This window comes from Nannobrachium achirus, assembly GCF_963921795.1.
Source record: "Nannobrachium achirus genome assembly, chromosome: 14".
Classification (NCBI taxonomy): domain Eukaryota; kingdom Metazoa; phylum Chordata; class Actinopteri; order Myctophiformes; family Myctophidae; genus Nannobrachium; species Nannobrachium achirus.
The window spans coordinates 36,657,667-36,668,085 of record NC_137821.1 but is presented as its reverse complement, the minus strand read 5'-3'; the positions used below and the strand labels follow the sequence as shown (position 1 = coordinate 36,668,085).

Sequence of the window (10,419 nt, the reverse complement as noted above, 5' to 3'; positions counted from 1 at the left end):
CTTTTCTGCACAAAAAAATACAACTGAGTCCGCCTCGCCGATGAAAAAACACTGAACTAAAAAACTACTTCAGTGCCTCGCTAAGCGGTGTTGCAGGACACATTCCCCCACAACACCCCCGTTTGTAATAAAAGCAAGACAAAACGTCTGCTATAATAAAGGTGTCCTAGGCGGAGTGTCGCTGTGTGGAGGACTGTAGTGTAATGCTGTCCGGGCTGGTGCTAGCAGCGCTGTCTTCTGCACAGTCCTGGACAACTTTTTCTCTCCTCGAGTTGCGAACCTGCCTAGCCGGAACTACTTTCCAACGCACGAGATTCCGCCGCACTGCACTGACACTTGCTGTGGAGCAGGCAGGCAGGCGCACAACAGCACAAGAACGTTAAAGGAAAAATAAAAACACAAATAAGACTATTTTTTTTTTCACTTTTTACTCAAACTGTGTGCACGTTTTCCACACTGCTGTTGCGCGTTTTTTTCCAGATTATTATTATTATTTTTCAGATTTTACTCCACAGGTTGCTGGAGCCTGCACTGGCGGATTGATCTGGTACCTTCTCGCGGTGTGATAAGGTGCTTTTTTCAATGCCCCAGGCTATAAGAAAAGAGGTTTGACATTAAACCTTTATTTGACATTTTCTGTATGTTCGGGCATGTTGCATTCCTCACGCATTATTAAAGGTCAGATATTTGCGTTCTGACAATTGACAGAAAGATGCTTCGGGGAGAAGTGAGACTGAGAGGAAAAAAAGATGAATGAAGTGAACTTTTACTGGATTACCCACAACCTTTACAGGACAGGAGACTTGTGCATTGCTGATGTAGTCTAGTCCATTAAGCTTACAGATCTCATCTGGTCTCTGACAGTAAAAGGTTACCAGAAAAGGTTTTATCAGAATGCACATTCTTCTGTTGATTACGCTAAATGGATGGACGCACGATGATTTAGTTATGACAGCTACATAACATATTTCTGGTGACATTCACTATTGTTGTGAAGGGTTGTACAAAAATAACAAAATAAATCCTAAACCGTCAATAGAAAACCAAGCCACTGGACCCATTTGATATTTTATTTCCCTTATGGGACTCTAATCTGTTCCTTTACTGTCTAATATTGTTGGTATAGAGATAACCATGAAACTCTGATCAAGAACCATAATGTTCCATAATAATGGTGAAAACCCACTAACCATCTCAAGAACCCTCATATCCTGACCCCACGGAGAACCACTAGAATAGATGTCCCCAAACATTTATTTTTATGTCAAGGTGAAGGACCCCCAAATTGATATCCATTATAGGCCAGGGGCCTTCAACGTTTTCAGGCCAAGGACCCCTTAGTTGAGAGACCTTTTCAGAGATTCCATATAGTTTCATTGTTTGACAGCACAATCATCAGTGTATTTTGGATTTGTGTCAATTTGTGTTTTCAGATATTTAACCACTTGAACCGTCAATACTTAATAAACTTGACCTTTCACTCTGTACTTGGTCTGCTCTTTTTCCCCTCTACACAAACCTCTTTGCCAAAAATAGCAAATCTGCTATTTTTGGCTAAAGTTCTCAGAATATGGATGCTAGGGTTCAAGTGGTTAATATAAAAAAGGTTTCTATCACACAAAGATTTGGAGGACCCCCTGTAGTAACTCTGAGGACCCCCTGTTGAAGACCCCTGCATTAGGCCATGGACCCCATTTGAAAATACTTTTCCAAATGGGTTTTTTGTGGGTTTTTATTGTTGTTGTTGTTGTTAGATTACACTGGAGAGAGTGAAATAGTATGTGGCCTTGACAGCCTATACATCTAAAGAAAAGTCCTATCTGATTGCATTAAACAACGTTGAACTATGTTAAACTCACTTTGGCAATCACTTTGCCACTCGATTTGACACATGATTTGCCATTCACTTTTCTATAATGTACATTCTCTGACTAAAGTCTAGCCGGGTGAAATAATTGTGAAATTAAACTGTTCCTCATTTTGCTGGGGACCCCTGGAACCCTCCCAAGGACCTCTCAAATAGCTAACAACTGATTATTTTTAACAACTACTAACTATTGATTGATTGATTGAAGAATTTATTAGAAGTTTGCAATAGAAAAAAGTACAGTTTCATGACAGTACAAATCACTGGTACAAGGTCAACTAAAAGGAGATCCTAGAAAGCCGAGGCTTATTTCCACAGGAACCACACTTTAAGTATCTCATATAACATTGAAAGACAGACGGATAGAACATAGTACTTTATCTAGGATAATATCAGTTTCAAAAGCATAACATCAAATACAAAGGCAGAAAAAATAATAATAAAAAAGGGGGGGGGGGGGGGGGATATTCAACCTCACAGAATATCATCAGATAAAGCCCAAAAAGGCCATGGTCAGGATATCTGCAAAATAAAAGAAACACACAAGAATAATATCTGGGCACTAAGCTGAATGTGGTCTATCTATACTGTATGTTCTGCTTGCTTGTGTAAGGGAGGTGATCCGAACCTCCCCACCCAGCTTCGAACCCGGGTCTCCCACGTGAAAGTCCAATATCTTAACCATCACTCCAAAGGGACATCCCTATGGAACGAGAGCAGATACCAGACTTTTGAGGCTTCAGGCTGGGGCTGCGACTCTCTCCGCCACACTCACCCCCCTTTGACCTCCTCCTACGGGGAAGCCCGGATCCGGGTCACGGCACCAATGTAACGGAGGTGATCCGAACCTCCCCACCCGGCTTCGACCCCGGGTCTCCCACGTGAAAGTCCAATATCTTAACCATCACTCCAAAGGGACATCCCTATGGAACGAGAGCAGATACTAGACTTTTGAGGCTTCAGGCTGGGGCTGCGACTCTCTCCGCCACACTTGTATAATAATATTCTTGGAAAATTAGCCAATGATATGGTTGCACTTTTAAGTCACTAAATAAGACAAATCGAAATGTAATGTAAACCCGTCTTGGGTCAAATCTGGCGACCTCGGAAAGGTCACCAACTAGTGTTCCTAAACGTAACCAAGGTAAATAAAAAGAAGGTACGTTAGCTACGTCATTTTCACTATCCAGCAATTCCAGCCAGCAGATTTGTCGGCAAACTGCAGCCATGGAATACATTGGAGTCAATGAGGGCCAGGTTGACCAGCTTAGAGTAATATTTCTGAACGACTGCAACGTTTATGAAATACTCTGCCTATAACCTTGTTGTCTTCATTTACTAAAGAGGTCGTTTAATCCGGTCTAGACCGGATGGCATATACTACATCATTTTGTAGTCAAAGCGGACTACACTTTGGCAGGAAACACCAAACCGGAATCAGTTTTAACCCAAAACAACAACGACTTGCGCATGCGCTAACATCGCGTCACCAGGCTACGCATGCGCTAACTGGGTTAAAATTAAGTGTTTATTTTTTATTTTATGATTATGTTTGCTTTGTTTTTGTGATTTATATGAAAAATACAATAAAACATAAATGAAAAAAAAAAAAAAAAAAATTGATTCCGGTTTGGTGTTTCCGGCCAAAGTGTAGTCCGTTTTGACTACAAAATGACGTAGGACGCCATCCGCTCCCGACCGGATCAAAAGCCCGAAATTGGAACCGATGCCAAGCTACTCTGCCTATTAAATAGGAAAATAAAAGAAGACAAGACATATACATATTAGGTTAATGCTTTGTTGCTTTTCGATGTGTACACTTTATGTTTGTTGAGCTATCTGAGCACAAAGTACGTTTCTGAACGTGCCAAAGTATCGCGAGACTGTCCGACAGCCTGACAACCAAATCCTGCGAATCTGTGATACGCGATACTAAAAAGAAAGTATGTCATCTACGTCATTTTCGCTATCCAGCAATTCCAGACAGCATATCTGTCGCACCTTTTGATGTGTACACATGTTTATTGAGCTAAGCACAAAGTAAGTTTCTGAATGTGCCAAAGTATCGCGAGACAGTCTGACAGCCTGCAATCTTGCGAATCTGCGATACATGATACTAAAAAGAAGGTATCATTTTTGCGATACACGATACTAAAAAGAAGGTACGTCATCTACGTCATTTTCGCTATCCAGCAATTCCAGACGTCAGATTTGTCGCACTGAGAGGCAAACTGCAGCTGTGGAATACATTGGAGTCAATGAGGGCCAGGTTGACCAGCTTAGAACAATATGTCTAAACGACTGCAACGTTTGTGAAATACTCTGCCCAGGAAGACATACTAGTAAGATACCTGAGGGTGGAATGCGACCTCAGGGTGACATGCGACCTCGCCCTAAAGGGCGAGGTCGCGCCAATTCTTGACTATCTGGCCAACCACAGCGTTTCTCTGACGATTCTAGTTGTTATCATTCTGGGGGGAGTTTGTTCATGTTTTTGTGAGGGTATCAACCCTAGGAGACACATGGAGAACATGCAAACTCCACACAGAAAGGCCCTATCGCCAACCCCACCTAGGGTGTGAGCGATAGGGCCTAAACATGGAGATGTGGAGAACACTATATATGAAGATAGTCCAGTCCATCATGTCATATGGGACTACCGTAGACAGTAGCCATTGTTAGGCCGGAGTCAATGGCTGTCTGTCTGACTGTCTGTACAGGAAGTGATGTCACATGACATACTTTTTATGCCCATATATGAGTCATTCTGTACCACATCTCCATGTTTAGGCCAAACAGGTTTGCTCCATTTCTCCATGTATATGTCCAAATGACCTATACCAATTCTTGACCATCTGGCCAACCACAGCGTTTCTCTGACGATTCTAGTTGTTGTCATTCTGGGGGGAGTTTGTTCATGTTTTTGTGAGGGTATCAACCCTAGGAGACACGGGGAGAACATGCAAACTCCACACAGAAAGGCCCTATCGCTCACACCCTAGGTTGGGTTGGCGATAGGGCCTTTCTGTGTGGAGTTTGCCTAAACATGGAGATGTGGTACAGAAGGACTCATATATGGGCATAAAAAGTATGTCATGTGACATCACTTCCTGTACAGACAGTCAGACAGACAGCCATTGACTCCGACCTAACAATAGCTACTGTCTATGACGGTAGTTCCATATGACATATTGGACTAGACTATCTCCATATATAGTGTTATCCACACCTCCATGTTAGGACTCATATATGGGCATAAAAAGTATGTCATGTGACATCACTTCCTGTACAGACAGTCAGCCATTGACTCCGGATTAACAATGGCTACTGTCTATGACGGTAGTCCCATATGACATATTGGACTAGACTATCTCCATATATAGTGTTATCCACATCTCCATGTTTAGACAGCCAATGACTCCGGCCTAACAATGGCTACTTTCTATGACGGTAGTCCCATATGACATGATGGACTGGACTATCTCCATATATAGTGTTATCCACATTTCGTGTAGCCGCCCTGTACAGGAAGTGATGTCACAACTCGCTGACGTCACAACTCGCTGACATCACACTGACATCACAGAGGATACGGACGGTCACGAGGATACGGAAGGAAGGAAGGACACTCAAATGACACGGTTCTTCAGAGTATACGCGACCTTCGGTCGCAATCATACATTGGTTTCTGCTGTGTTGCTTTTCGATGTGTAAACTTTATACGTTTATTGAGCGAGCACAAAGTACGTTTCTGAACTTGCCAAAGTATCACGAGACTGTCCATCATTGACTGTAAACCAAATCTTGCGATACTGCCGAGCTAGAAACACATCACAAAGCCGGACTTATTGACACAAAACCACAACATATAGGCCAACATTTGTTTCAAGAAGTATGGGCCTGCCCTACAGCTTCTGTATGTTTAAAATAGAAACCCCACTAGAGTTTTGTAGGCCTATGTGTCTCTTTCAGTCTCTGCTATTTTTAATACATGGGAATAATGCTAACAATCGCATGCAGTTTCTCTTGTTCAATTGTATTACTTTGTATTTAGGCTTTTGATTGGCAGTTATTGTTCACCAATGCTTTCTGAACACACATGTGATTAAACGTGGAATATCATGGCTATGTTAGGCCTATGGGCAAGGCAAGGCAAGGCAAGGCATGCAGTTTTATTTGTACAGCTCATTTCAACAAGGCAATTCAATGTGCTTTAAATTTTGGCCCTATTCAAAGCTTTATAGACCATATAGGTTTAAATGCTGTAGGTCTATCTGAATGGCCACATTGTACCGTAGGCCTATGTGAAAACCTTGTTTTCTTACAGTATATCATATAGACCTACAGTATATGGCTATTACTGCAATTCAATGTTATATGAGATACTTTAATGGTTTCCTGTGGAAATAAGCTTAGTCTTTTCTAGGATCGCCTTTTAGTAGACCTATACCAGTGAACTGTACCGTCATGAAACTGTACCTTTTCCTATGCAAACTTCTAATAAATAAAGTCTTCAATCAAAAACCCTCAAATATAAACTAATCACAACTTTGCATATACCTAAAGGTTTTCAGTTGAACTTTAGAGTGTGTGTGTGTGTGTGTGTGTGTGTGTGTGTGTGTGTGTGTGTGTGTGTGTGTGTGTGTGTGTGTGTGTGTGTCACTGCGTGCGCGCGCGTGTGCACGCGCTCCGACCTGCTGGCAACAAGTAGTACCACGATAGGTACGCCGGAGAGGGGCTGAAGAAAAATGACAGGGTTGCGTTGGCCCCTCCCCTCCAGCTCCCCCTCGTAGGCTGCAGAACAGTCAGGGCGCCTGAGAGAGCTCTGAACGGGACAGCAGCGCTTTGAATTGAACCACTGAACCCTTTGGTGAGTTGAATATATATTATAACCATTCTCTTAACGTTTATTATATAGCACGCACATAGGGGAAATAATAAAACACGTTCGAATTGACTGTTACGAACTGTAAGCCAATGTAATTTTGTTTTGGAACAAGGGGGCAACTTCGTTGACAAGAACTACTTTCTCTCTCTCTCTCTCTGTCTCTCCGGTGGTAGATGAGCGGCGGTTGGAGCCCGATGAGCCGCCTGTGAGGTGCACCGCCAGCGGCTTCCGAAGAACCTGCGTTCCCCCTTCTTCTTCTTCTTCTTCTCAACGAGAAACCCACGATAGACAGAAAATGAAACTTTGGTAAGTTTGTATATCTCATGATAAAACTTTTAAAAACATTAATATTGTCTAAATGTTTCCGACGACTTTACCTTTTGCTATTTTCCCTTCTTCATTATTATCGTTTTAGAACCTGTCTTGTGTTTATTTGGACGCATTGCACTGAGTGTCGCAGTTAAGAGTGTTTATTTATTTCCCCCCGCCAGGGTCTGTGTGCTAGCAGTGGCCGTACTGGTGGAGGCTACACACGGGGTAAGTCTCATTTGTTTATCGTTTCGAGTGGCTCTCCACTTGGTTTATTGCTTTATGTTGACGCGGTGTAAATGACCATGCACTGACTTTTTTTAAAAACACCGCATGTGCTTCGCAACATTGCTTTGACCGTCTATATCTCGTGATTTAACTCAAAAGATATTTTATCCGGTTGGTTTTTAAATCAGTTAAACTTGGTACGGGCAGGGGAAGACTACGCAACGGCGTTTCATTTTGTTAATTGAAGTTTCGTTGTTCTAGAAGAAGCCGAATGTTGCGCAGACTTTTCGCTAGTCACTTCATTCTAATACACAAGACAGCCAGCCACGTTCTGACTTGCACGGTGCACCCCGGCTGCAGCGCCGAGACTCCCAACATGCACACAACATTTTATTAACCACAAGCCTTGAGGAACACGTTACAGTGCGTCTTTGGAATGCGTGCGTTCTTGCATTGCATGTACACTACTGTATTTTACAGTGGCAATTGCGCAGCGACTTTATCACTCTGATATTATAGCCTAGTTTATGTTTTCCATGCGCGTTGACAGGAGTTAAAAAGTGGGAATTCGAATATTTTGTAAAAGCACATAGTTATAGAGCTGTTTTATGTTTAGCTCAAGGAAGGCTGGCTATGAGAGAGCTGTTCATATTCGAGTCTGCCCGCTCCGAATCGTATGCAGCACGAACCCCGCCCCCTCGTTGAATATTCATAATGTCATTATTATGGCAGCATGTGCTTTTTTACACCACGCCTAAAGAAATCATCATCCTCAGTCTCACACCTGTTGCTGTAAGACAGGGACTGGGGGCCTTGTGATTTCAGCATATTTACCTCATATGTTCCATATTTTTGTGTCACAAACATGTCACAAATATGTTCCCCCCCTCAGGCAAATTAAAACTACGTTTTTATTGTATTTTGTTTTTATTTATTGTTCATCATGATTAGTCTATAGCCTATGAAGCACACACAAGTTTGGTATGGTTCAATTTGAAGTATCCATTTTTTAATTCTGTTTCATTATTTACAGCTTTAACTGCAGATGTTGTATGTATGCATGCCAATATTCTGATGATGGCAATTACGTGTTGGTGCTTAAATGCATACTGTTGAATGTTCTCATTGTAAAATACTGTCTGACTTTACACATTTTCCTGCTAATTAGTTTTAGTGTTCATTATGCCTGTGGTATTTGCATAGTAATCATGCAATTAATGTTCTACAAACATCAGTGGCCATACTCTGTAAATGGCATGGCAACACATGACATGCAGAAAGTATAAAGTATAAAAATAGTTTTAGTGTTCATTATGCCTATAGTATTTGCATAGTAATTATGCAATTAATGTTCTATAAACATTAGTGGCCATGCACTCGTACACACATAACATGCAGAAAGTAGCTCTGGAAGGATTTGACGCAAAAGAACAGTTTGTTGGGACATCCTCAAGTTAGCTCTCCTGGCAATTTTCTGACTCAGTCTTTTCACTCGGTCAACAGTAACACTTGTATGCGATTCCCCAAGCAAGTCATTCTCAAAAGTCAAAACCCTGCCTCAGTCTTCCCGATTGTCTGAATGCACAGAGGGATCATGGAGGGGGCGTTCGTTTTGGCTCACGTTATAACCTTTTCCGTCCACCAGTCCACAACTTCCCAACTGGGACAGTGTGCTTGTTGATGTTGTTGATGTGGCTCGCATGGGTGACCCTCACAAACCTTAAGGCCTTGCTGTCAGCGCGCCTGCCTTGTTCCCCAATCTTAAGTCAAGTGATGTGCAAGTTGTGCAACGTCAGTACAGTTGCTCAGGATTTTGAGTGAACCAAAATGAGCGCTCCTCAAAGCATATGGCTTGGGAATGACATACACGCATGACATCATTGATTTTTTGATTCATTGATTGATTTAATACTGAATTCAGCACTTTGTTGATGTCATTGAAAGAGATGCAGGCGATTGTTTCAGCATGAATTGGGCAGGGCTTAGGGAATACAGTACAATAGATATTCAGATTGTCTCTGTATATGTGATTTGTCTATTTAAAGTGCCTGGGAAATGACTTGTATATTTTAGATAAGGATTTCAGTTTGAAGTAAGTGCAACACTAAGTAAAACCTTTCATAACACATATTCCTAACAGCTTCAGAGGTGTTCGTGCCTTGCTTAATACATTCAACTACACTTCGAATCAAAGCCCTACCTCTAATGTATTGTTCAACCCATTTAGGGCTTCAGGGAATATAACCCCCAACCCTGGCAGTGTTCATTAACACTGCCAGGGTTGGGGGTTATATTGCTCAAACCATTGAGTTACACAGTGTATATAACCCCTAATTCTGGCACTGTTAATGTATGGCTTAAACCATTGAGGTACCTGGGGAATTCAACCCCTAACCCTAGCATTGTTAATACCTTGTTCAAAGCATTGAGTTACACAGGGAATTAAATCTGTAACGCTGGCATTGTCAATGTCTTGCTCAACCCTTTGAGCTAGACAGAGAATTCAACCTCTAACCCCTGGCTGGCAGTGTTGATGACTTGCTCAACCCATTGATGTGCCTATAGGGAATTCAACCCCTAACCCTGTCAGTGTCAATGCCTTGCTCAAGTGAGCTACACATTAGGAATTAAACCCCTAACTATACTACCCCTATACTACTGATCGACCCTAGTGATCATCTGGCTCAGTTGTTCCCAAATACTTTTGAGAATTGATACATACTCATCTGGCCACAAACCCATTTGAAAATATTTGTGACAGGAAGCCCCATAAAAAGTGTTTTCCCAAGATTATTAAAACATTTTCAAAACTTTTCAAAAGTAGAAGATCTACAAGCTCAGAACGCGTCACATCAGCTTGTAGATCATAGAAGTAAAAGTGGTTAAACTGTTTTTTATCAACCAATATATATCAATCAATTTTGCTGGGGACCCCCTGGTACCCCCCCAAGGACCCCCCTGGACCCACTTTGAGAACGGCTGATCTGGCAGACAGACATGACCGGAGTCCCCCAGTGCTTTGTACTTCCTTCTTGCCTTAAAACATCTGCTCTTTAGGCAGAATAGGGACACTAGGGTTCATGTGGTTAATGTCACCCAGCGGCTGTCAGTGCTTCCTGACAGTCAA

General features: G+C 42.1%; 1 protein-coding gene across 1 annotated transcript in view; it reads left to right on the top strand.

The window, feature by feature from the left end:
- Positions 1–6,959: 6,959 nt before the first annotated feature.
- Positions 6,960–10,419, top strand: part of col4a6 (collagen, type IV, alpha 6) — a gene marked incomplete at its 3' end in the record, with an annotated part of 186,762 nt that continues 183,302 nt past the window's right edge. The window contains exons 1-2 of the mRNA XM_080741566.1: positions 6,960–7,061; positions 7,247–7,292. Coding sequence (XP_080597692.1) covers positions 7,051–7,061; positions 7,247–7,292 — 57 coding nt within the window. The 5' untranslated portion in view covers positions 6,960–7,050. The remainder of the gene's footprint in view (positions 7,062–7,246; positions 7,293–10,419) is intronic.